The sequence below is a fragment of the Temnothorax americanus genome, unplaced genomic scaffold (genome assembly GCF_048541705.1).
Source record: "Temnothorax americanus isolate GAGA-0224 unplaced genomic scaffold, ASM4854170v1 Scaffold129, whole genome shotgun sequence".
Classification (NCBI taxonomy): Eukaryota; Metazoa; Arthropoda; class Insecta; order Hymenoptera; family Formicidae; genus Temnothorax; species Temnothorax americanus.
The window spans coordinates 195414-222902 of record NW_027509263.1 but is presented as its reverse complement, the minus strand read 5'-3'; the positions used below and the strand labels follow the sequence as shown (position 1 = coordinate 222902).

General features: G+C 29.6%; 2 protein-coding genes and 1 pseudogene across 2 annotated transcripts; 2 read left to right on the top strand and 1 right to left on the bottom strand.

Annotated features, from left to right (window-relative positions):
* Window positions 1-689: 689 nt before the first annotated feature.
* LOC143893796 (uncharacterized) lies at window positions 690-1975 on the bottom strand (annotated as a pseudogene).
* Window positions 1976-5234: 3259 nt separating this feature from the next.
* Obp7 (odorant binding protein 7) lies at window positions 5235-19432 on the top strand. The gene is made up of 5 exons (XM_077399506.1): window positions 5235-5389; window positions 10991-11090; window positions 12625-12749; window positions 18265-18376; window positions 19045-19432. The coding sequence occupies exons 1-5, from the start codon at window positions 5267-5269 to the stop codon at window positions 19140-19142; spliced, it is 558 nt and encodes a 185-aa protein (XP_077255632.1). The 5' UTR covers window positions 5235-5266; the 3' UTR covers window positions 19143-19432.
* A 1300-nt stretch (window positions 19433-20732) lies between these two features.
* On the top strand, window positions 20733-26277 carry LOC143893788 (pheromone-binding protein Gp-9-like). The gene is made up of 5 exons (XM_077399507.1): window positions 20733-20976; window positions 22286-22388; window positions 22695-22810; window positions 24320-24434; window positions 26050-26277. The coding sequence occupies exons 1-5, from the start codon at window positions 20935-20937 to the stop codon at window positions 26118-26120; spliced, it is 447 nt and encodes a 148-aa protein (XP_077255633.1). The 5' UTR covers window positions 20733-20934; the 3' UTR covers window positions 26121-26277.
* The last annotated feature ends 1212 nt before the right edge of the window (window positions 26278-27489 follow it).

The following is a 27489-nucleotide window of genomic DNA, read 5'->3' as shown; positions in this document are numbered from 1 at the left end:
AATTCTCTATATTTACTTTTAATTTTATTCACACTCAACTCAACTTCCAGCCACGCATGGTCCGTAATTTTAGGTTCATGAATTACTTGCACTGTTTTATTATTATTAGCAAAGATTAGATTTATAATTGTTTGACTGTCTTTCGTGATTCTCGTCGGTTCGTTAACATACTGCTTCATACCCAGACTTAACATTGTCGTTTGCAGTTTCTTCGCATAAAACGAATCCGTCCTAAGATCTATATTAAAATCTCCTATTACCATGCATTCTCCCTTTATTATTAACTCCTCTACTATATCCTCGAAAAATCTTATAAAATCCCCGTGCGATGCGCTTGGTGAGTGATATATTACCACTATCACTCCTTTATATAATTTATCTTTTACTTCTACCGCGACACACCAACAATTCGATTCTAATTTTCTTACTAACACTGTCTCGTAAACAATATCATTCCTTACATATAGAACAACGCCTCCTGTATTTCTATTCTCAGCATTACATCTAGTTATACTATAACCAGAAACGTTCACTTCACTGTCTTCAATATCCTCGGTCAATCTGGTCTCCGAAAATGCTAAGAACGCAGGATATATTTTCTTCATAATCCGATGTTGAATCTCATCCTTATGCGCTGTCAAGCTCTGCGCATTTGTATACAGTAAAATTTCTTCTTTCTTCTGTCGTTGCTATTCCTCTTCCCAGCCTGCTCTCCTCTTCTCTTCCTGTAACGCCCTTATAAAGAGGTCGGACATTCCCGGCTAATAGCTTCATGGTCGTCATTTATCTTCAAATTGTATGTTCGATTTTTGAACATACAGTTCACACACTTTTTCTCCGTCGCTGCACAAACACGCGAGTTATGATTCCCCGCGCATTTGTAGCATGTTTCATCTCTCTTACAATTTTTCGCGATATGAAAATATCCCCAGCACTTGAAACATCTTTTGACACTGATGTGATCAAATGCAGGACACTTTTTCCATCCTACATTTAGTTTTGCTTTCTGCAATATCATCTCATGTGTTTCTTCATCTACTTCCACTATTATTGATCCTTCTTCATTTCCTCTTCTTTGATCATTCTTTACTTTGACCATTCTTTTCACAATTCGCATATTTACTGTATCTATTTTATTTTGCTTCTTTATCGTACTTATAAGTTTATTATTATCTAAGTTCATCTCTTCTATATTTATATTAATAACTTTCACCTTTGGTTTTGACTTAGATGACTCCGTTACTTTATAATTCTCTCCCAGTTTAGCCTGAACTGTCTCTTTCAGCTTTTTTACCTCCTCTCCAGTTTCACATCCCATGATTACTACTCCTTTGCTTCCTTTTTTTAATTTCGTTATTCCCATTGCCATATTCTTTATATCTACCTCTTCCTTAATCACTTTTTTCGTGTCTTCACTCTCCTGTTGCACTTTCGGCTTAACAATTATAAGACTTTCTTTCTTCTTTTCTTTAACCGCTGTAGCTTCTTTGCGTTCCTGCCTTCGATCCATACTCTATTCCCTGTATTATTTTCTTCAAGTTTTCCAGCTCTTGTTTAACATTACTTAATTCTTCATGAACTACCCCCTTAATCATTATTTTAATTTCATTTTTACGCAGCGTTTCATCTTTTATTTCTTTGACAGTTCTTATAATCCAGTCTACTTTTATATCCATGCTGAGAGAGAGAGAGAGAGAGAGAGAGAGAGAGAGAGAGAGAGAGAGAGAGAGAGAGAGAGAGAGAGAGAGAGAGAGAGAGAGAGAGAGAGAGAGAGAGAGACTATTTGCGCGTCTTATTACACATGTTCTCCGGGGCGAAGCCCGGGTAACCAGCTAGTATAACATAAATCACATGTCCCAAACGGTCCACTCAAAGTTTTGCGTTAATTAAACATAATATGGATGTGTTAAATGTAGTAACACCGATACTATGTTAAAATATTTTAACAGAAAGAAAATGTAATTCTGATCGTAATTTGAGAGATTAATTATGTGTATACAATTAACATAACCTTTATGTCAAAGTTAAGATTGTAGGATAATAAAATCAACACTCTTCTTCTATAAATTTTTATTCCCACTTCTATTATTGTAGAATAAAATCAACAATTTTTTTCTGTAAATTTTAACACATTTAATAAATACGTTCAAATTGTGTTACTTATTAACATATTTTTTAATTATTTTAATAATTTTACATTTTAAATTTGTTAAGTTTAATTAACATAGCAGGCATATGTTAAATCTACACATGTATGTGTTGATTATTTTACACAAAAATTTTAACAAAACTACAATAATTTTTCAACAGTGTATAAAAAAATATAATTTTTTAATTTTAATTGTTATTTATAAAAACTCTTATAAAAAAAGTCATTACAAAATATTAGATATAAAGAATTATAAAAATAATATAATTAATATTTGTAAAGTTATATGAAATTAAAAAAATACGCTTTTCTATAGCCTTGTTTTATTTTTCTTTTAAGTGCAAGTCGAAAAGAAGGCAGTTAGAAAATCGTGATGGAAAGAGCAAACCTATTAAACTCTGAATAAATGTGTGCAATTAATGACTTACGCTGCGAATTAATATTTCGTCTTCAATCGTTTAGCCATTCTAGAATGTCTTACAAATCTTGTATTTTTTTCAAAATAATTTGCTTTGTATATATTAAAGTCTCTATGCTCTATCTTTCCTTTTTCGTATATTTTTACGTTACCTTACATATAAATTTCTTTATATATTTTTTGTTTACATTCATATTTTTTCTACATATTGTATTATTATTTACATTATTATAATATAAGCATTTAATAGATGTTTAGAGAAGAACTCAGTTATTTTTCTATTCTATTTTCTTATTCTTTATTTTTATTTTTATTTCTCTTTCTTTATTACATCCCAAAAGCTCAAATATTTTATGAATTATGCTGCATCTGGTACACCTGTGCGCAAGCTTATATGAATAAACAAAGTAACATGAATTATTTAGTGTCGCGACGGTGATAAAGCGCAACGTTTTAACGGCCACCACTGCAAACGCAATATGCGGCAACCATGTACATATATACGCGCTTATGTATGTGTAAAAGCGAAGATGGAGTTCGCGTAAGCGACTCACGTCGCCGGTTATAATGGCAGTCGGTAATGGTAGAAGTTAGTTCGTATATGCAGCATCGCATAAAATTGTAGCCGGACGAAACAAGGGTTGGTACAAGGTGTTATTGGAGAAGGTGACATTTTAGATACCGTGGCAAATAGCTAGGTTTAAAGGCGATTATCGTCCATCGAACATTTTTTAATTTTTTAATTTTTTAATTTTCTATTTAAATTCTACAATATTAAAATTCAAAAATAAAATATTTTAAAATAAAAAAATATTTTAGAAAAGATCTAAAAAATAAACAAATTGCTATTTTTGTTTTTTCTAAAAATTCTATTAAAAATAAATAATATAATTGAAAATAAAATAAATAAAAATAAAGATAAAATAATATAAACCAATATTTCTAAAATATTTCTGAAATAAAAGTCAATAGTAATAATATTATTTTGAATTATTTTATCCATTAGTACGACGTAATATTATTCAGATTAAAATCGCGTAAAGTGTAATAATACACATTAAAATGTAATCCTATTCTGAAAAAAGATAAGATCAATTGTTTTTTACGAATACAGGCGTATATATATCATCTGTAATTCCATGCTACATATTTTATTACCCAATAATTCCGAAAGCAATAACAAGGCCAAAAGAATTTTGTTTTTATAACCAACAATAGGCAAGATCAAATTAAAGTTTGAGTCCGTATATCTGTTGCACGCTGTAACAAAACAGCATGTTGGCGACCTTGAGCAGTGACCGTAATTAATGTCATTATTTTTTATCATTTGTAATCATCGTAATTTGCCGCTACCATTTTTATCACTTATTATTTCACTATAATCCTGTTTTTTTTTTATTCGTTATCTATTATTCAATAAAATTATTAATTATTATTATATCTTATTAATATATAATATTATATATGTATTATATATATCTTAATTATATCAATTGTGTATTAATATTTCAGTGTAATTTTGTAAATGTAATTATTAATATAAGCATATCGTATTACATATAAAATGTTTTTTTAAATCTCAAATTGTATAAAATTGCAATTATAAGTGTAATTTTATTTTTATTTTTTATATAAAACATTAATATATTCGTGGAAAAAACCAGGCTAATTAAGAGCCGATTGCTGTTGACGATGCAAAAATTATATTTATTGAGTCAGTATCGAACGCTCATGAAAGACGGTTGCTTGGTGAAGTGTTCCTCCTTATGGCTGGCACCTAGAGGAGACCACATAGAATACCTTGTCATCCGTGAGTGGTCACCGTCATGTTAAATTTAATTGTTACAATCTACATCTCACATAGCACATTGCTGAAGATGATCCGAATAGGGACCGAAACATACGTTTAATTCCAAAGAAGAATAAATATAATTTTTGCACCGTCAATAGCGATCGGCTCTTAATTAGCCCGGTCCCTTTTACGTGTGGACATCCAACAGAGCCTTATCTCTCCAATTAATATATTACTAAATAACAGTATATTAATAATATATATAAGGCTAAAATTCTCTACATATATTTTTACTTACATTAAAAAAATTTATATATTTTGATTTAAAAAATATATTTATTTGGGGTGGCTCCTAATAGCTTATTTACTTAATATAATACGTGTATTTTTTTTTATCTAGAAATATTTACAGGTATTTTTATTTAGAATTAGATATTTTTATTTAAATAAAATGAATATATATTTTAATAAAAACAAATAATTTTTAGTAAATGTATTTACTTCATTAAAACATTTTTTTCTCTCAGTATACATGTACTGATTAAAATTGCCGTACTTGTATTATTTATACATTTATACTATATTACTTGTTAAGCATTTTAATTGAATTGAATCAGTTTTGTGTATAATTGCTGTTTTTTCTGAATGTAACGAATACCGCACAAATGAAATACACTTAATTTGAACACACATGCATGCATGAAACAATTGCGATATTGTAATCACGTAGTATCACAACGCCATCAAAACTTATGCAAATCTGATATGCCGGCCAATTATACCAATAACGCTTCCGCAAATCTACGCGCATACACACGTTACATATACACACAACAAATGCAGAATTCCCTCTGTTCCCGCGTGTTGATGATGTAAGATCATATACAACGCTGCGGACAATATAAATATGTCCATGGAAATACAATGTCGCCCAGTTGTCGGATCAGTTTATGCAAGTTGTTCGTTTCTGTTACTAAAACGCAGAAAAATGAAGAAAGTCGGACTTTTTGTTTTAGCACTCATTGCTATCGTAAGTACAATTTCTTTTCACACACACGTATTATATACATATTGTTGTTCTCTTTTATTTATTTATTTAGGTAAAAAAGCTAAATAAAACACACAAATGCGAATTGATTACTGCGCGGTGTTTAAAATATGCAAGAAAATTGCATTTTTCTTAGCAAATATATGGCGAGAGATCATTATTTATAATATTTTTTTAATTTTAAACACCGCATATTTTTATAACCAAGCCTCAAATTAGCATTTTATTATAATAAACTTAAATTATAGTTAAAAAATAAATTAGTTTTGTAATCTAAATGTTATCTCCTAAAACTTAGTAACAAAGTTACTAATGGTGTGTGTGTGTGTGTGCCTTCATATTTAAGTGGAAAAGTGTACTTCAAATTAATCAAAATAATAAATCTTTTTATTAACAAAAAAATAGATTGTTTCTCTCACATTTTGAGCAATTAATATATATATATATATATATATATATATATATATATATATATATATATATTAATATATATTAATTATATATATATTAATTTCTGGATACGTTTATAAGTGTCTGAAAAAAAAGGTTAAACATTTTTGCGTGAATCAGAATAGGTTATATGCAAGTGTCAAGTGAAGGTTTTTTAATTATTAGATATATTTTATTATTTATATATGTATGCTTACATTTTATTAATCTTTTTATCAAATGTATAATTAAAATTCAGAAACAGCTGGTTTAGGAAAAAATATCTTTAATTTTATTTTTAATTGATCAAAATATAGCCAATCACACAAAAAAAAGTAAAAAAAAGGTGATTGAGAAACATAAAGATAGATAGTTTTGTTCTATGATTTTAACTGCACACTCATAAAAATTGATGTAAAAATTTACAGAGAAAATTTATTTATTTATTTGGTATAAATTTACTGAATTGCTTCCTCATATAGAGAAAGCTTTGTTTTCGTAAATTTGTATACGAACCTTTGATCGCGTATAAAGTTGGCTCTAATCAACTAAATTTGAAAGAATAATATATAAAATAGGGGTAAAAGAAACTAAAGAAAAGATTGTTTTTTGAGTTTTTAATGTCAATATGTTCAGTGTTTTAAAACGTCGAAATATTGCATTAATGTCGGTATGTGTGTATGTATGTCTGTACCAAATTTACAGAAATTTCTATAACTCCAGAACTGATCAACCAAATCTTAACAAATTACATATGAAATAGGGGTAGAAAAAACTGAAGAATATAATAGAATTAATAAAAATTGTTAATAATAAAGGGGTTACCAATTTTTGTTAAAAAGAATAACCAAGTTTATCGAAATTTCTATAACTTCAGAACTAATCAACCAAATTTTAATGAATTATATATGAAATAGAGGTAGAAAAAACTGAAGAATATAATATAGAATTAATAAAAATTTCTAATAATAAAAGGGTTACCAATTTCTGTTTAAAAACGGCCAAACTTACCAAATCTTTACGAATGTATATTCTATTAACCTCGTACTGTTAAATAAATGTTACGTTCGGGTCGGCGTAACATTACATTATATACAATCATATATAGGGTGACGGCTGGTCTAGTGGGTAGAGCGCCAGATTCGTAATCCGGAGAACCGGGTTCTTAATCCCGCTAGGCCACTGAAATTTTTTCTCAGCAAATACGCTGCCCCCCATCTAGCGGAGATAGAATGGAAGGTATTTAAGTATCCCTAGATGAAAAACTGGGCTCCGTCTTTCAGAAGAGACGTTAAACCATTGGTCCACAAAAGGGCTCGGATAGGGTTGGGTACGTCCCTTTAAAAACGCCCTTTAAGGCCCCTTGGGGTATAAAAGTAAAATTCTTTATCCTTTTTTTACAATCATATATGCTTAGGAGCTCTAGGATTCACATATAATAAAATAGTAAACATAAAATTGTGTTATTTTAATCTCGATATTTGTATATAATACAAATACTATTTCTAAAATAATATATCAGAAATATATCATAAATACGAAACAAGAGTGATTAATAACGTCACATACGGGGTCCAATTGGATATGGAGATTAAAATCTTTCTCTCTCTCTCTCTCTCTCTCTCTCTCTCTCTCTCTCTGTAATTGTGTATAAAATTATGAAAGGTTTGTGTCCGAAATATTTGCGGAGAAAAATAGAAGTAGTGTAACACGAAGGAGGAGTTGGTACTAGACAAGTGGGTGATATATATATATATATATATATATATATATATATATATATATATATATATATATATATATATATATATATAGGTAGATGTAAGACTAGTGAGGAGCAAAAAATGTTAATGTATGAAGGGTTGAAAATGTATAATGCGTTACCCACAGAGATAAAGAGTGATGAAAGAATTCAAAGTTTTAGAAAGAAGTTGACAAGGTATATTATAGCGAAAGAGAGAGAAACAAATATGTAGTAGGAATGAAATTAGATATGTTAGTGATAGTATGTAGTTAATTGTTTTTGTATTATGTACATATATATTTTTTTGTAATGTTTTTGATGTAGCTATTGCAGCTAATAAACGACATTCATCATCATCATCATCATCATCATCATCATCATCATCATCATCATCATCATCATCATCATCATCATCATCATCATCATCATCATTATCATCATCATCTCTCTCTCTCTCTCTCTCTCTCTCTCTCTCTCTCTCTCTCTCTCTCTCTCTCTCTCTCTCTCTCTCTCTCTCTCTCTTTCTCTCTCTTTCTCTCTCTCAATTATTAATTCCATTACATTATTTATTATATTACATTAATTTTATATTTTTTATTTCATAAATACCTTATTCTTTTTCTGTCTATTTATCTCTTTCTGTCTCTCACACATTTAGCGCTTAAAGAGAATCTTAATTCTCAGCGCAAAATAAATAACTTTGTACTGTTATAAACAAACCTCACACTAAAAATTGGTTTAAAAAATAATGTGCAAAATGAGTTTGCACCCCAACTTTCCCATGGTCGAGAATTGATTTATAAATACTGCATTCATACGCTCACATTCCTTGACTCTGATTGATTATCTCGCTCTTTTCTATAAATTTTTATTTCCATTTCTGTTAAAGAGTAAGAACATCTCAAGTCTCAATAAATGAGACTTCAAAAAATGATGTTTTAGGATAATAAAAAAGTGTGGAAGTAGAAACTTGCACATTGCTTCCTCATAGTTCTTAAGTGTGCAAGTAGAAACTTGCACATTGCTTCTTCATAGTTCTTAAGTGTGCAAGTAAAAATTTGCACACTGCTTCCTTAGAATTTTTAAGTGTGCAAGTAGAAACTTGCACATTACTTTGTCACAATTTTTAAATATGCAAATTATTTTTAAGTGTGCAAGTAGAAACCTGCATATTGCTTCCTTATAGTTTAAGTGTGCAAGTAGAAACCTTCGCTCACAAAGCTTCCTCTTTCTACTTGCACACTAAAAAACTCTAAGGAAGCAATGTGTAAGTTTTTACTTGCACACTTAAGAATTATGAGGAAGCAATATGCAAGTTTCTACTTGTTTTTATAGATTTTTACTTATGCATTTTTTCTCTTATTTTAGTTAAATATACAGGAATTTTATGAAAAATTAACTGCAGAATCTAGTATTTTTACAGATTATTTGTAAATTAGCTCCCGGTATTGTTAAATTTATCCATAACATTAGATGTGCTAAAATTTTATTTCTATAGGGTAACTCCGGTATATACGCCACACCTAACGAAAACTTAATTTATCGAGTACTATCTACTATGTTTAAGGCAAATGAGTCATACTAATAAAAACTTTATATTGTCTACTACTATAAAAAAAAAATTTCTAATTTTTTAATAGTAGTCTTTTATAGTAGTTCTTTGTATTTAACAAAAAAAATTTAGAAACCCTTGCATTTTTGCCATATATCCTATAGGGGTGAAATATATTACATTCATGGGTGAAATATATGCCTTATAAAAAATTACAAATAATGTTTATAAATAAGACAATAAAATTTCATATTAAGTTATAAAATGTGTGTAAAAAAAGTTTATTAAGGTAAGAATGAGATAAACAAATCATAAAACCTAAAAATTTAAAAAAAAAAATAGACGAATGTGATAGATGCATTACAGATTATTGGTACACGATCCAAAAAAAAAGAAGGAAAAAGAACACATAAGAGATTTTTATTTTTTACGGAGTGTCTGTACTATTTACTAAGTTTACGCGGAGCGTTACTTCTGTAATCTAGTAACTTACAATAATTCACTCGTTTACGCAAAGTAAATTATCGTAAGTTACTACAAAATCCTGTTTACGCGAAGGAATAATCGTAAGTTACTACAAAAGTAACGCTCGCGTAAACGTAATATATATGCATGGCATAAATCCCGCACGCTAAAAATTCCGTATATCCCAAACAGGTGGGATACCAATAGAAGATATCAAGCTAAACAAAAAATACAAGAGCTATGCACTTGTATTTTGCTGTATTCCATCCTTTACTATTGCTCTACACTTATGTATCATAAAATAACCATTATAAACACCGCAAATCCAAGTGTAACTCATAAACGTCTAAAAAGAATATATTAGACGGAAGCAGTTTTTATGTGTTTCTTTATGTGTTAAATTACATCATTTAAAACACGTTTAATCATATTAAATTAAAAATTAATACGTTCAATCGTGTTAAATGACGTGATTTAAAACAACAAGAAATGTGTGAGAAGAGCTTTGGCTAAAAAATAACACACTTGAATTTGCAGTGAAACCTTTTACATTCCCTGCAGTAATCATTTACGTAGGTTGCAATACATTATCGTGCTACTTACTACATTGAGAAATCAATTCAACTCATGACGGTTTCGTTAATATTAACAAAAGAAGTGAAATTACAACACAATACTAATATGGCATAAAGGCAGTATGAGATTTTAGTCTCAGTATAGCGTGGTATTGCGGTATGTTCAAAATCATTGCAGTAATAGAAAATTAAGTGGCCAAATATCTGACATCTGCAGTATCTATGAAATGTGAAATTTGTGACTTTACTTGTAAAAACACAAAATCCACAATTAAACACCATAATCATATAATTCCTTAAACAGCGATTATATCAAAAATTTTTTATATTAAAAATAATGTGATCAAGTGTGAATATTAAAATAAATCAAGTACTTTTACCACCAGACAGTAAACCGATAAAATATTAAACAAAAACTTAATTTCATTTGAAGTAAGTTTAACGTTTCGAGATAAAATTACAAAAATTACTCTGTATTTTAACTGCATAAATTGAAGGTTAAAAATGACCACCGATTTTCACAGTAAAATGATACATATATTTTTATCAGTGTAAAAAAAATTGACTTCAAGTTGACAAAATAATTTTGCTGTTAAAAAAATAAAGTACGAAAAGGAACATATGTTATACTTCTCTAATATTTTATTATAATATTTTATGTCATAATATTTCTAATATTTATGTCAGCATTATAATATTTATGTCACAAATTTGTTTATAACACGATATAAATAATTTATATTATTTTTTCCACGCAATGTATTTTACTTGTAATTATTATTATTGATAATAATGCAATTAATATAACTGTATTTTAGGTAATTGCAGATGATAAACGTCTAGAAGAGGTAGCAAAGAGATTCGAAACTGATGGAGAGACAATACAGGCATGTTTACAAGAAGTTGAGGCAGACTCGGGTAAATCATCCAAAAATATATAAATCAATTTACAAATAAATCCAATTCTTATTATTGTTTGATTATTGTTATTTTTTTCTTGTTATTATAGAACTTTTAATTCTATATATCTATATTAAAAATTCATAATTTTAAATTTAAGTATAGTTTAGAATTTAAAATTTATAAGGAAAAATAACTTTAAAAATCTAGAATCTATTATTATATAATTTCTAAATTTTTAGAAAGAGAATAAATTTAGAGAAAAATTCTTAAATAATATAATACAATAAAATTCTATATATATTGTATTGGTTTATTGTCTATCCCCGTAGGGTTTACAAGGCGTTTCTTTTTCTGAAAAACGTACCCAAACCTCTACAAACAGAAAAACAACCCCTTCATCCTGGCCATTTGCGACCTTACATTTTTCTTTTACCCTCCCTCTCCGTTTCTCCCCTCACCCCATCTTGTCTTCTCTGCTTCCTCGGAGTCTTCGTCGCTCTGCCTCGATCCTTCCTGTCTCGCCTCGCCCCCTTCGTCCTACAGCCCCTTCCTCTTGTCCTCCTTCTCCTTGTCTAAAGTCATCAGGAGTTTCTCCTCCATCCCTCTCGTTAGTTCGTCCTCCTCCGCTCGCTCCGCGTTTCTGCTTTCCTCCATCCTTCTTTCTAATCTCCCCTCCCTCTCCCTTCTCTCTCTGTCCCACGCCTCCACCGACCTGTTCTCGTCTTCTCCCAATTTGACTCCTTATCTCCTCATTTCTCCTTCTCAACCCTTATAATAACGTTCCTCCTTCTTAATTCCTCCCCTTCTTTCTCCTTTCCATCCTACCTCCCTCTTACTCTTTTTTCTTCCTATGGCCCTCGTCCTCGTCCGTATCCATACCCTCGTTTCCACCGCTTTATCCTCGTCCATCTTCACCCTTCCCACTCCCCTTCCTTCTTTTTGCCACCCAAAGTCCAGCTCACGCACGCTCGTCACTTCCTCCCCTTCCTTGTTCCACTTCTACGTCGCCTTCTCTCCTTCTCCTTCCATCACCTATCTATCTGTCCGGCCCCTTCAATCGTTCGATCCATCGATCTGTCGAGACGACTCCCTGCTCTGTTCCGCACCTGCCGCGCCACCATCGCCAAACCCTCTGTCTCGACAGGTCAATCGATCGCCCGATCGATACTCCCTGCTACCAACTCGCTCAGCTCCCTCGTCGTGTAACCTGGGCTGCTACCTCCGTTCCTTCAATCCCGCCCTTCTCTCTAACCTCACTTTCTACGTGACTCCTTACCAACATTTCCTGTCTCCTCCAGACCACCTTCCGCTTCACCTCCATTCTCCCGTCTTCCTTTCACACTCCCCTATCTACCCTCTTCAATCAACACCTTCCTCACTTCTCAATCTCTCCCTTCATCTTCTTTCACTCTCCTACCATTTATCCACCTGTTCCCCTGCCGAGAGCTACGGAGAAACTCCAAATTCTATATATATTTCAATATTAAAATATTTTTTGTATATAAATTTTCAAAATTATAATTAAAAATTTTTTTTTCTAATTTTTTAGAGGAAATAAGTACCTTGATTGAGAAGTGGGATGAAGCACAGGATGATGCTATCAGTGACGATGCCAAACAATCTCTAATGAAATACAGTAATTTCCTGGGTTGTATATTACAGAAGAAGGGAATGGTAATAATTTGCGATAATTATTATACTCATCCCTCCAATATATAATTATTGAACATACGAAATTCTGATAACAAGTACAGCAAAGCTGATGCATATTAAATCATTATTTCCCCATTATATTTTTATTAAAGTGCATAAAATAAAAGATATTTCTTATTTCTATAACACAAGTTTGTTGTAGAAAATTAACTGAAATTTTCATATTTAAACTTTATATTTTTCTTATGTTATAGAATTTCAGTTTAATGTTTCAAAAACTTAGAACATATTTACAGATACAATTAATCATAGAAAACATACACATTCACAAATATGAATTTATTCGTCAATGTGTACGTCAAAACAAAACAAAATATGTGCACAAAATAATATACATATAATAAAGAAATAAAAACAATACATAATAATAAACATATTCTCAATAACATATGATATATATAATATTATAAATTATAACATATAACAAAATATATTGTCTAACTATAAGCTTACTCAAAATTGAGTAGAACAATGATAATAATTAATTTTTTAAAGATGTAAATAAGTAATGCATATCTAGTTTATTTATGTTCAAAAGATTAAATTGCCATTATTCTACTCAATTTTGATTAACTTAATGCATAGACTTATTAATCCAATTAAATTAGCAAAAATAGAAAAAAATAACAGGTAAAAAGCTATAAATTGGTGGAGACCTTTATCTTGGTATACTATTGAACATACTAAAAGTCCGGACCTTTATCTGCAGGGCTTGATCCGCCATCTTAAAAAAAGTGCTCTAATTCAGTTTTTCTTTCATATCTCGGTAATCGTTGATCCTATCGTAATAAAGGTTATTATAAAAAAAGGAGCATATTAAATTCTCTATAAAAAAGGTCCAATACATTTTTTTCATATCTTTAATAGTTTTTCTGTAATATATATACTGTTGAATATATGGATATTTGTACTTTGTCTCACGCTGTCATAAAAATTACACTCTCGGTGTAGAATTTGTAAGAAAAAATATAAATAGACAAAAAATATCAAATGTATGCGTAATATTTCTTGTACATATAAAAATTTGGCAACTCTTACCATTTAAAATTGTTGTACACGACTAGTACTGGGGGGTAGCGTTATCTACAAGATTCTTCTGAGCCGTTTCCTGAGGTTGTGAATCTGCAGGGTTATGATCATCATCTCGATCTTCCACATCAATTACGAAGAAATTGTTCTCGTCAAGCTTCCAATGCTTGACAGCTGAAGTTTCCATTAATTGTACTTAATTATACGATGCGCTGAAGTCCAAGCTAGATAGTAACGTCACTAGATTTTTAGAGCCAAATTTCCGGTATAAAAAAGCATCAACGCTGATTAAAAGTGGTGACAAGAAAGATCTTGGCCTGGTCGCCAACATAATAGCGTGCGCTATTTAAATGCATTTTTGTTCGAGCTGCTGCGATGAAAATTTTCTTTCTTTATAACGTTTTCCAGAAAAATATTGAGGGATTTCGGTATGTAGTCTTTTACATCTGTCAAAAAATCATCGCTTGAAGGATATGCGGACGTGTCGTTGATTTGTGAGCGAATATCTTCCCGAATTATAGCTGTAGCTGCAGTGACTACTCGAAGGCATTCTTCCTGTTTATCGGCTTTCTTTCGTCCATACCAATAACTCGACAAAATTGTATATCCTTTGTTTTGGAAACATATAGTAGTAATGCTTCTTATTTGTCGCTATAACAATCTCGTCACCGTATTTTTCATTTAAATAATCTTGTCACCGTACTTTTCATTTAGTTTTCTTAAGAACGGAAGAAAGTCGATGAACGGAAAGAACGCTTTCGAGTAGTCACTACAGCTACAGCCATAATTCGGGAAGATATTCGCTCACAAATCAACGACACGTCCGCATATCCTTCAAGCGATGATTTTTTGACAGATGTAAAAGACTACATACCGAAATCCCTCAATATTTTTCTGGAAAACGTTATAAAGAAAAAAAATTCCCATCGCAGGAGCTCGAACAAAAATGCATTTCAATAGCGCACGCTATTATGTTGGCGACCAGGCCAAGATCTTTCTTGTCACCACTTTTAATCAGCGTTGATGCTTTTTTATACCGGAAATTTGGCTCTAAAAATCTAGTGACGTTACTATCTAGCTTGGACTTCAGCCCATCGTATAATTAAGTACAATTATTGGAAGCTTCAGCTGTCAAGCATTGGAAGCTTGACGAGAACGATTTCTTCGTAATCGATGTTGAAGATCGAGATGATGATCATAGCCCTGCAGATTCACAACCTCAGAAAACAGCTCCAAAAAATCTTGTAGAAAACGCCTCTTATAAAAAAGTAGTACTGGTTTTAATACAGGAAAAAATATTGGTGAAAGTACTGAAGACATAAGTACTCAAAGTACTACTAAATTTGACTATACTGACTTCGTCAGTACTCTTTCCCAGTACTCCTTCCCAGTACTCATCCAGTACTCATCCAATACTCATTCAGTACTCCCTTCAGTACTTCCTCTAGTACTCCCTCCAGTACTTCTCTCCAGTACTCCCCTGGTACTCCCCCCAGTACTCCTTCCAGTACTTTCTCCAGTACTCTCCCAGTACTCTTTTAGTACTCATCGAATACTTGTGGGATACTAACGTATGGCACAGGCGCATTACTTGCGCAGTACTATCCAAGTAGAACAAAAAGTCAAGATTGTAGGGTTAGAGTTTAGGAACTCTTGCCTTAGGCGACTAGCGCCCGAAAATATCTGATTTGGTCCCGTAGGGGGTCTCCTTTTATACAAGTCGGTGCAGAATTTTAAACTCGAGAGAATGCTTGGGCGAGGCGACGCCTAGCGGCGTCGATGCGAACTGCCCATTTTACTAGTGTTGCCGCGCGGGCGTGTATCACTGGTGGCGTGACCGCCACAAAGATAATATCAAAATAACGTTATATTGATAGTTTAGTGTGTTAATTCAGTATTTTATTAATTTAGTATTTCCAAAATACGTTACAAAAAAGTAGTACTAGCAATCAGTACTCAGTATTGAGTGATCAGTACTCGTAGTATTGACAGTATTAGTATGTTAATACTCATGATAATTGCAGAATAGTCAGTACTGTGCCTATTAGTTCTTACAGTACTGGCAGTACTATCATGATAATACTCCGAATATTAATCTGATAAAGTACTGACCACTTCAATACTTTGAAGTACTAATGAGTATTATTGCTTGTAGTACTGCCAGTACTGTAAGCACTGACAGACACTGTACTGACCATTCTGCAGTTTTCATGAGTATTAACATACTAATACTTTCAATACTACGAGTACTGATCATTCAGTACTGAGTACTGATTGCTAGTACTACTTTTTCGTAAGCTACCCCAAGTACTAGTCGTGTACAATTTAAATGGTAAGAATTGCCAAATTTTTATATGTACGAAAAATATTACGCACACATTTAATATTTTTTGTCTATTTATATTTTTTCTTACAAATTCTACACCGAAAGTGTGATTTTTATGACAGCGTGAGACAAAATACAAATATCCATATATTCAACAGTGTATTACAGAAAAACTATTAAAGATATGAAAAAAAATGTATTGGATCTTTTTTATAGAAAATTTAATATGCTACTTTTTTTATAATAACCTTTATTACGATAGAATCAACGATTATCGAGATATGAGGGAAAAACTGAATTAGAGCACTTTTTTCAAGATAGCGAATCGAGCCCTGCAGATAAAGGTCCGGACTTTTAGTATGTTCAATAGTATGCCAAGATAAAGGTCTCCACCAATTTATAGCTTTTTACCGGTTATTTTTTCTATTCGCTATATTTTAATCTAATTTGACTGAACTATATATAACAGACTAAGCATTCCAATTGGAGATCTGAAGCCAAGCTCAAAGAATAGAAATATGTTGATATAAAAGAAATATAAACTTTGGTGCTTTCTTTATTCTTCGAGCTTGGCTTTAGCTCTCCAATGGAAATGCTCACAGTCAGTCTATTAAATGTATAAATCTAGATCTAAAGGAATCCGGGACATAATGGAAATGCTAAAAATAAAAAAGTTTGAAACATTAAAAATAAATAAATAAACTTGGTCTTGTACCAAAATATTCTTTGAGATAAATCACTATTATACAGATAATCGATATTTACAGATACTTTACTAAATCGACAAAAAAAAATTATTTAATAACGTATGTACATGTATTTACAATAATAAAAAGTAGAATTTTATCATTATTTATTTTGTGCAAATGTATATAAAAAAAACTGCAACTCAGTCGCGGAGAGCATAGAGCGAACGCATTAAACAAGTCAATTTGTAGCATTTTTTAATCAAAAATAATATGGAAACTGATAACAACACGCGGTTCGAGACATTTAAGGTTATTGGGCCATCAGAGCATGTCAAAGAAAAAAATCTGAATTAAAAATATATTATAAAGAAAACCTAAATACACTTAAATTTGCAATTTTGAGAAGATCTGACATCTAGTTTTTGAGATATTAAATCTCAAAATTGGCATTTTTAACATAGGTTAAAATTTAACGGAAGATTGTACCAAAAACATACCTTTTTCGAGAATTTCACTCACTGTCTGTAAAGAAACAAGTTCAAAAACTGAAAATAACATTATTTGATTCTTCTAGCACTTGTTAAGTATAAGACAAAACGACGTTGACGTGTAATAAGGCCAAAAATTCAATCAAAAGTTGATGAATTGTCACGTTTCTTGTCGGCCTTTTGATCAGCTGTACGCGACGTGAACATGTGGCAACGCCGCGCCGCGTGTAGTGTTTTCTTTCCACAGCACTATTTTTTTGCAAGCAAATCTTCCGTTATCGAAATTGTTTGTTACTTTCCATTATTTTTCAACATAAACACAATACATAACCTCACTCAAACACATGGCACTGGCATGATAGCTGCCTACAGCGAAGAGATGCAATGTCGCGACATTTCTCTTGTACGAATGTCAACTGAAGTCAAATCTTGAACTGTTTACATTTATCAGTAGATAAATTGATACATAATTGAATGAAAAGTTACATTATAAAACCAGTAATTATACAAGTGTCTAGAATATATCCATAAAAATGGTTTTTCTTAAAATAAAATTTAGGCCTTATATTGACTCATATGGTACTAGCCCAATAACCTTAAGTGTAATAATTTCGAAACATTTCATTACATGGCAGCATCTTTGTAAAAAAATATCGAACCATATCCCATTATGCCCCGTGGATCCGTTATCCCCCGAGTTCCCCTATAAGTTTATATCAGACAATTACTACGTTTACGCGAGCTTTACTTCTGTAGTAACTTACGATAATTCCTTCGCGTAAACGGGATTTTCCTTCGCGTAAACGGGATTTTGTAGTAACTTGCGATAATTTACTCCGCGTAAACGAGTGATATATCGTAAGTTACTACAGAAGTAACGCTCGCGTAAACGTAGTAAATATAGAACAAGTCATAATGTCCTGTGTTTCTTTCGTTCATTTTAGATAAAAGAAGATGGTACGTTGGTTGTAGATAAGCTAATTGAAAGTGTCGAAAACGACAATGATCTACCAAAACCTTCAAATAAAGAAGGTTTAACAAAATGCCTCAATTTACGTAAGTAAACTTAAAACAATATACAAATTGTTTCTCTGTTTCAATTCTTTCTCTCTCAATTTTGTTATAACTACATCAAGCGACGCGATTGTACATGTAAAGGGTAATTGATCACGTGATTACGTCACTGCATAAATACTGAGACCAAAGTTATCTGGAATTTTCATGTCAAATGAGTTTTCGGAATAAAATATCTTACAATTAGACACTAAACTAACGTTTTGCAAAGCTATTTCTAATTTGGAACTAAAATGGAAGTTTAAGTTAGATTCTAAATATTTTGAAATAGGGATACAGAAAAGACGGAGCTTTTTCCCGTACCCCAGTCATTTATTTAATTAAGTAAATATGCAAATAATGTAATATTTACTTACTAAAAGTAAAGTTTAAATTGTAGAGTTAGGATACACGTTTATATATTCAACTTTATTTGTCAATAATTTTTCAATAAACAATGAAAGATGGTTAAAACTTTTTAAAGGTCAAAAGATTGAGTTCCCTTTTCTACAGTTCTACATTTTTATAAATTAAAAGCTGATATATTTTTATACCAATTTGAACATAATGTTTTGTACTATATCATGTAATACACAGTTTGCGGATCATTTTTGTATAATATTGTTAATAATTTTGCTAATAATTGCTGATAATTGCTTTAATTATTCCAGTGAACGAAGATAACAAAATGACTCGGGATGACAAAGTTTTTGGTTTAATGCTTTGCGTAATCAACAATCAAATGGATGAAGAAGGAGGCAGTAAGTAAAAGAAGATTTGTACGATACATTACGTCGTCTGGATAACCATAATATTTCCTATATATACATATATATATATATATATATATATATATATATATATATAGATAATTATAATAATTTCTATATATATTATATATGCAGTAGTATAGTATAATATAAGAGAAATTTCTGATATCGGGGTTTAAACGAAATAAAACGCTATTTCTATAGAATCTATAGATTCACAATAAAACTTGTTGCCTATAAACCATGTTAGTGTAATGTTAAATAAAATAAATTAGTTTAATAATTTTAATGACTTTTTTGAATTCAAATAAGAAAACTTAAAGATAAGTCAGAGGAGGACTGTGTCTTTTTCTTCATTATCCCTCATGTTCCTCGAATATCTAAACTGAATAAAAATATTACTATAAAGACCTAAATGTGTGAGACTGCCATACTTTAGCCTCAATAAGATGCGTGACTATATTAAAGCATATAAAGATAATCTGCCTCTAAGTCTGTTTTGTACACAAATGTTATGTACAAAATAAATTGCGTTTGCGATGTCTCTCATGTGAATCAGACGTAAACAATTATATACCAAACAATAAATGTTTATTTGTTTATCATTATGGTAACAAATTGAAAAATTATTTAAAATAATTCTAGTTATCAGAAATGAATCATACTTATAATCTTTGTTTGCTATTTTGGCATAAAAAGATTTAGTTGATAAGAAAAGCAAATGCACATAATTTTTGAAAAGATGAGTCCGTATAAATCAAGTTTTATTTAGCTTTTATTGCAAAATAATATTTTATGAGTTATTTTTGCAAATATCATCTGGATGAATGTAACATCTTGAGAACACAGAGTTATCGTAACGCACTTATAAATAGCCAGGGTCATGTAAAGTCGTATAGACAGGATAAAATAGGGGAATTCCCGTTGTTATTCAAAGATAGCGATCATCGTGTTTGCTTCACGATCATTTTTATTCAATTTTTATAGATTGTTATGTAATATAAATTTTAGGTCAAGGAAATCTGGCAATTAAAAACCTTCAAACGCAAAACTTATAAACTCAAATTCTTCATTTAAATTTAAAATTTTCTTTGAACACCAATTTATTTAGTAATTTGAGATTGTTTAAGGATAAAATGCTGATTAGTGAATCAAAATTCTTACATCACAACCAATAATCGACATTTCATAATATCTTCAAAATTTTCAAACACTTTAAAACAAAAAATTCTTCGAGTGTTTTAAAAACTGATAAAACACTGAAATTTCTAAATGTTTCCAACTTACTAAGTTTGGGTTATTAGAAAATAATAAAATAACAAAATTGAAATGTATATCAAATTAATACTAATCTAGAATGCTGAACAAAAAACCATAAATTACCCTATACATATGCCTTCAGTCTTTGAGTCCCGATCAAAATGTAAATAAAACCTCAAATATCTGATATGTTGTTATGATAATCAATCTTTCTTCGTTATAAAAAAAATGGTAATATTTTAAAACGACCGAATGACGCAAATTGCGGCGTAAATTTCCGATAAATGCGCATCTTCCTTGATTCGTGCATCGACCGCTTGGATACCAAGGTTTTTCCTGTTATACCTTTTCTGCGCGAATGTCAAACGATTATCGGCGGTAAGTTTCCTATAGCGCTTTCTCTTGGTCGTCGATTGCCGTATTTAGCGTTCGCATGGAAGATATATAAGTAAAAGTTTGCATCGGGGTACCATCATCAGTTCACGAGACACTGAGTGCATCGAAAGTGTTTTATCAGTGAAGAAAAAAATCATGAGATTTTTTGCGCTATTCGTCTGCCTGATGGCGACCGCCGTAAGTAATTGCGATTAAATTATTAATTATTAGTTATAATTACATTGTTATTAAATATTAATATTGTAATTGAATTATTGTTATTTTACAAAAATTAAAATAATATTCAATAAAATAAATTAAGAATGTATATTCAAGTTATTGGATGTATAAACATTAAACAAATTGTTTTTATAATTAATTACGGAATAAATGCTATTGATATCTAATTTTAAACATTTTTTTATCGACCTATCATTAACAGAAATAAATACTAACAAGAAAAAAGCTAGAATAGAAGTGATTGAACGCGAGTGTTTTGCTTATACTTTACTTTTAACTTATTCAGTCGTCGAGTACTTTCTCGTTTTTATATGTCTCATCGATTTCTTGTAAACATTTTTAATTTGACAAGTAAAAGATTATAGTTTGCTTTACTGAAGTTAAACTTATCAAAATAAATAAAAGTCGGTGTTTTCATCTTATTGTTAGTATTATTCATCTTAAGATGTGTTATTGCGAAAAATATTACCACATGTCTCAGTGGTCGAATTGGTACGACGCCCTACACGAAATGAGGGAAGTTCCAGGTTGTTCAAATCCTGGCTGAGGTAATATTTTTCGTAATAAATTTAATAAATATTTAATTTAATAAATTTAATTTAATAAAAATGAGATGCTAATACATAAGTATCAAAGATTATATCAACTTAGAAAAGACCAAAACCCATGGTCGAAACGTGACGATTAATCCGACCAAAACCAAACCAAATTGTTACGACATTACCAAATGTTGGCGATTAAAAATAGAGTTTTTCTCGTTAATCACTTATTGGCGAAACAAATATATACACTTTTCTGCAAAATATTATAATTAAAATGATTTTCTTTGCAAGCTTCTCTTAAATTGTAAAAAATTATTTAGCACATACACAGTGTGTCTAATAAGTTTACGAATACGTTACTATTACTTATTAAATAGGAACAATACGTACGCGACTTTTTTTATTATTTAGGATTCTATATAATCTCCCTAGCACAAATGTTCTTATTTAATAGACGTAGTTCGTGAATTTATTGAACACTGTGTAATTCTCATTTGTTAAAAATACAAAATATATGTAAAATATTTATATACACTTATATAATATAATACTTATAACTTACATATTTATAAAAGTGATACCTATAGATAAATATATATTTTTATCACAATTTAATATTCAGAAATATATGTATTATTATATATACGATTTTTATAAAATTGTTATATTCAGACTATATTTTTATTGCAAGCTTTGTGTAGTTTATATAACAATATTGATTTCAGATTGTGGTTTATGCAGACACTATTGCGGATATAGCTTTACATGGTGGAATATTATCCACTGCAGATTTACAAGAATGCTATAACAACGCGAATCTAGCGGAAAGTAAAATCTCTTAAAATTTCTTAAATTGATTTACTTACATATTTATTTAAAAATATTTTGCTATTTGGTATATAACTATATCAATTATTTTTTATATTTAGCAAATATTTTTTATAATATAAGTCAAAATAAGTAACTTTAAAAACGTTATAAAAAATATATATATATATATAATTTAAAAACAATATAAATAAATTTACATAACAATAATTAAAATAAAATAGTTACAATAAAATAAAATACATTAAAGTAAACATTAATTTTTTTACTAGAAAAATTTATAATAACAATAATTATATTTTCTAGCTGATTTGATTACAAACGCGGAAATAAAAGATGGATCTTATAAGAATCCAGAAAATCAAGAAAAGGCAAGGAAAAACGGATGTTTCACGTTGTGCATATTACGAAAACGAGGCCAGGCAAGTATTAATTATGTAATTACACATCAATTATTTAAAAAAAATTTAAAAGCAAAAGTTGAAATTAATTATCAAAAATAAAGAATACATTATTTATTGTTTTCCTTACGTGTTTTAAACTGCACCATCTGTTAATATTTAACAACATAATCTATTAATCAACGATAAAATTGCACTCTGAATTGTTTCTGAATTGTTATCAAAGATGTGAATATGTCCCAACGGTTTTTACTTGATAATAATGTATGTGTTTCATCATTGATCAACAGATTATATCGTGGTATTAATTCTTTAGCTGCAAACGACGTATATGTACGATATGTAACTTTTTGTTTGCAAAAATCTCGTATATACATAAATAGCATTAAATATGGACTAGTATAATTACGAAGCCCGTATAATATGTACATACATGTATGTCACCGAGATAAGAAGTTACGCGTGATCGTCTAAACGTAAACAATGTAATCTGAGAAGTCTGTCGCTATTACGAAGTCGTAAACAAGAAATAGTGTACATATTATACTAGCATGAAATGGTAAAAAATTACCATTTGTCTCGTTTTTAGAGGAAGTTCGGGTAATTTGAATCTCCGTAAGCTTTTTTCAAGATAACTTAAAAACTGTTAAAGATAACTGAACTTTGTTTTCGCTAAGTTGTAATGCCAAATGTTTGTTACAACGTGTTTCTAACAAATTTTGTTCATTTATAGTGAATTTAATATTATAACAAAATTTTTGAAGATATATTTTTGTAGGGTAATTTGAACCATGTCGTGAACCACTTTATTAATCTTGCAAGGAATAAATTTTTATTGCATTTTAAAGCGTATTAATAAATCATATAATCATATAAATAAAATAATCTATAAAAATTATTATCTATATTATTATATATTTGTTTTATTCTAATATATTACAAACTCTAATTTTGGTGCTCTTTGTAACAATGTCATACAAATATATGTAACATGTTTAAAACTTTTACTTATAATAATATATACTTATAATGTATGCTCATCATAATATTATTATTTTTGAAAGAAAGAAACAATAGAATATAAAATGCAATATTTATAAGAAGTATTATATAAACTATCTCAAAATTATCTAATATCGCTATTTTTACCTTTTTATCGTACATAATATACATGTACACCATATGACACTTGCTAAATAGACTACACTAAAGTTCTATCTTAGTTTAACATGCAACAGAAAGCGACTAAGAGAATCTGTGAAATAGATTAACTGCAAAATAATAGTTTATATATACTAACCTTACGCTGTAAGCGATACACACCAAATCGTCAATTTTAATTATTTAATAATCTAGATATCGTAATGGTTCAATTTGCCCGCATGGTTCAAATTACTGAAACTTCCTCTATTCTTCACTCGCACTTCTTAACTATAATAATAATCCTCGTTTTAAATTTAAGATGTCATCTAGAATATACAAGAATTATAAATATCACATTATAATTACTATTTCTTTTTACAATTATAGATTGTTGACTCAGAGATTCAGAAGGACAAGCTCTATGGCAAATCGGCACATGCTCACCTAAATCCCGGTACTCAAGCTAAAATATATGCAACTGTGGACCGTTGCGTTGAACAAGGCAAGTATATGTGCATATACTTATACTTACAGGGTATCCCGTAATGGGATATCCATAGCTTGACTACATGTCTCTGAAATTATTTTGAGTAAAGAAGTTCAAATCAACATGGGTCCGAATTGCAACGGTTTCATCGCATGATGGCGATGTTGTAATGAGAGCAATCATCAGTTCTCTTACAGAAAGAGCTCAAAGGTGTCTCGACAATAGTGGTCATTTCGAGCCTTAAATATGACACTTAATTCAGAATGTGCTATATTCCTTAAAACAACATTGCAATTAAATCACAAGTATTAACACAACAAAATTATAATTTGGAAGTTCTGATTTTATTGAGAAACTATTGCAATTTAAGCCTATGTTGATTTAAACTTTTTTACTCAAAATAATCCCAAAAACACGTAATCAAACTATAGACATCTTATTACGAGACACCTTGTATCTAAGGAGATAGCTCATGCTTCATTCTGACACATTTTAACATAAAACGTACATTAAATATCTAGTAAAATAGTAAAATTTGTTTGACCTTATTTTGATCGTGACGATCGTGGCGCAGAGAGATGTGCGTTGCTGTAATAAATAGAAAATTCGAGTTCAAATCTGATAAAAAATCATTGGTTTTTATTCGATCGCCATATCTCAAAAGAGAGATACAACCCCACCAAAAGTATATCTTGCCATGAACACCCTTCTCTGTAGAAAGCCATTTGAAATTGGTGTTAAATTGTAGATCTCATATACCTGACGCACAAATGCAGAGAGATCACGATGATCAAAATCGATCAAAACAACCAACAATAAGAAACAGATTTTAATATATACTCTGTTGGAAAATTTGTGTAAAATATAACATAAATCACATGTCTAAAACAGTTCACTCAAATTTTTGTGTCAGTTTAACATAATATGGATGTGTTAAATGGTAACATCGATATACTATGTTAAAATATTTTAACAGAAAGGAAATGTTATTCTGATCGTAATTTGAGAGATTAATTATGCGTACAATTAACATAATTTTTATGTTAAAGTTAAGATTGTAAGATAAAATCAACATTCTTTTTCTGTAAATTTTTATTCTTACTTCTGTTATAAAGTAAAATCAACACTTTTTTTCTGTAAATTTTAACACATTTAATAAATACGTTTAAACTGTGTTACTTTAACATATTTTTTAAATTATTTTAATAATTTTACATTTTAAATTTGTAAAGTTCAATTAACATAGAAAGCATATGTTAAATCTACACACGACGTATGTGTGTGTGTTGATTATTTTACACAAAAATGTTAACAAGAATCTTTTTTAACAAAACTACAAAAATTTTCCAACAGTGTATACATAATAAGATAAATCTTATGAAAAATGCAGAACAATTAAAATATTTAAAATGTACAATAATAAAATGCATATCCTATGTTAGAGATTTTATTAAATATACATACATACATATATGTATCAAAATCGTTTAAACTAATTTTTGTAACAACAATAGTTACAGAGTTATCGGAAGTGAAGATAGTGACTTACCTTGTATATAATCTACATATAATAAATAAAAATAATATACAAATAATAATTATTAATATGTATTTTATATTATTATTACAGTTAAAACAAAACCAGATATGTGCGACAAGTCTCTCGATCTCCTTACATGTCTCTGGAAGGACTTCATCTAAGTTTTAAATAAAAAATCTACGAATAATAAATCTATTATTTCAATATAACGATATAAGAAATATCTATTCTATTCATATTAATAAAAGTTTGTTTCTTCAGATAAATGTCTACATTATACAGTATCGTATTGTAAATCAATAAAATGCTTTTAGAAAATTTTTCTCTTGTAATATTTCATTCTTATATGTGTATTTTATTATGAATGATATTTATATTTTAAAATTATATATATATTTTATATATAGATCGCATGATTTTTTAAATTCTATTAGAATATACAAAATATCTCGGTATTGTTATTTCCATAAATATAATTTATCTGAAATTCTTTAAAGGCATAGTTATAATTATTAATATTTTAGAAAATATATTTAATAGGTTCCTTAAAAGCACTTCGATTGTTGTGTAAGTTCAGATGATGGTCACTATATCAAAAAAAGAAATATATACATATGTAATACATATATAAATATTATACATATCTCTACATAGTCCATTTCACGTCAATTCCATTAAACAAGAAATGATCTTGTGCTTTTTAAACCGATCAAAACTTTTTTCGAATAAAATGTACATAAAATAAGAAGATACGTATTTCTTTTTGTCCGAAATGTTATTTTGCAGAAGTTATAAGCAATAACATTTTCATGAAAAATGAAGAAATCATAAACTTCAAATATTAATATATCTGGTTACATTGTTTTAGAGAAATCTTCAAAAATGTATTTTAACCTTAGAACCCTAAATGTCTAAAACTTACCTTACTCACCTACTTAGGTCTAAAACCTTATACATCGGTAAATTTTACCCAGTACAATTTTATTTGTTTAAAACATCCGGAGAAATGATCAAAATTCAATGTCCTTTTTTAAATTTGTATAAAAACACTTGAGGAAAATAATTCTGTTAATATTTTTGCAATTAAATAAAGTTAAAGGAAAGTTATAACAAAAAACGCAACACATGTTTCTTAAAAAATTCAATTTTCTCTAAAAAGTCATAACTTTTTAGCAATAAGGGATAAAACAATAAAGCCAACAAGATTTCAATTCTTAAGAGCCACACTTCAAAAGTCTCAAACACGACTCGTCAAAAATTGATGTTTCTGGACAATTTAATATTAATTATTGCAATTTTTCCAATTTTATTATATTCTTCAGTCTTTTTTCTATGTCTATTTCATATATAATTCTTTAAGATTTGGTTGATTAAGGTAGGCGTCTCGCTACGTGCTAGTCATGTGACTGTTTGTAAGTTTTTACGTTCAGAAATATATTTCAGGCAATTTTTGCTAAGGGAAAAATAATTTTATGAATTATGGTGTAAAATTTCATACGTGACAAAGTATGTTACTTTTTCCAAATTATG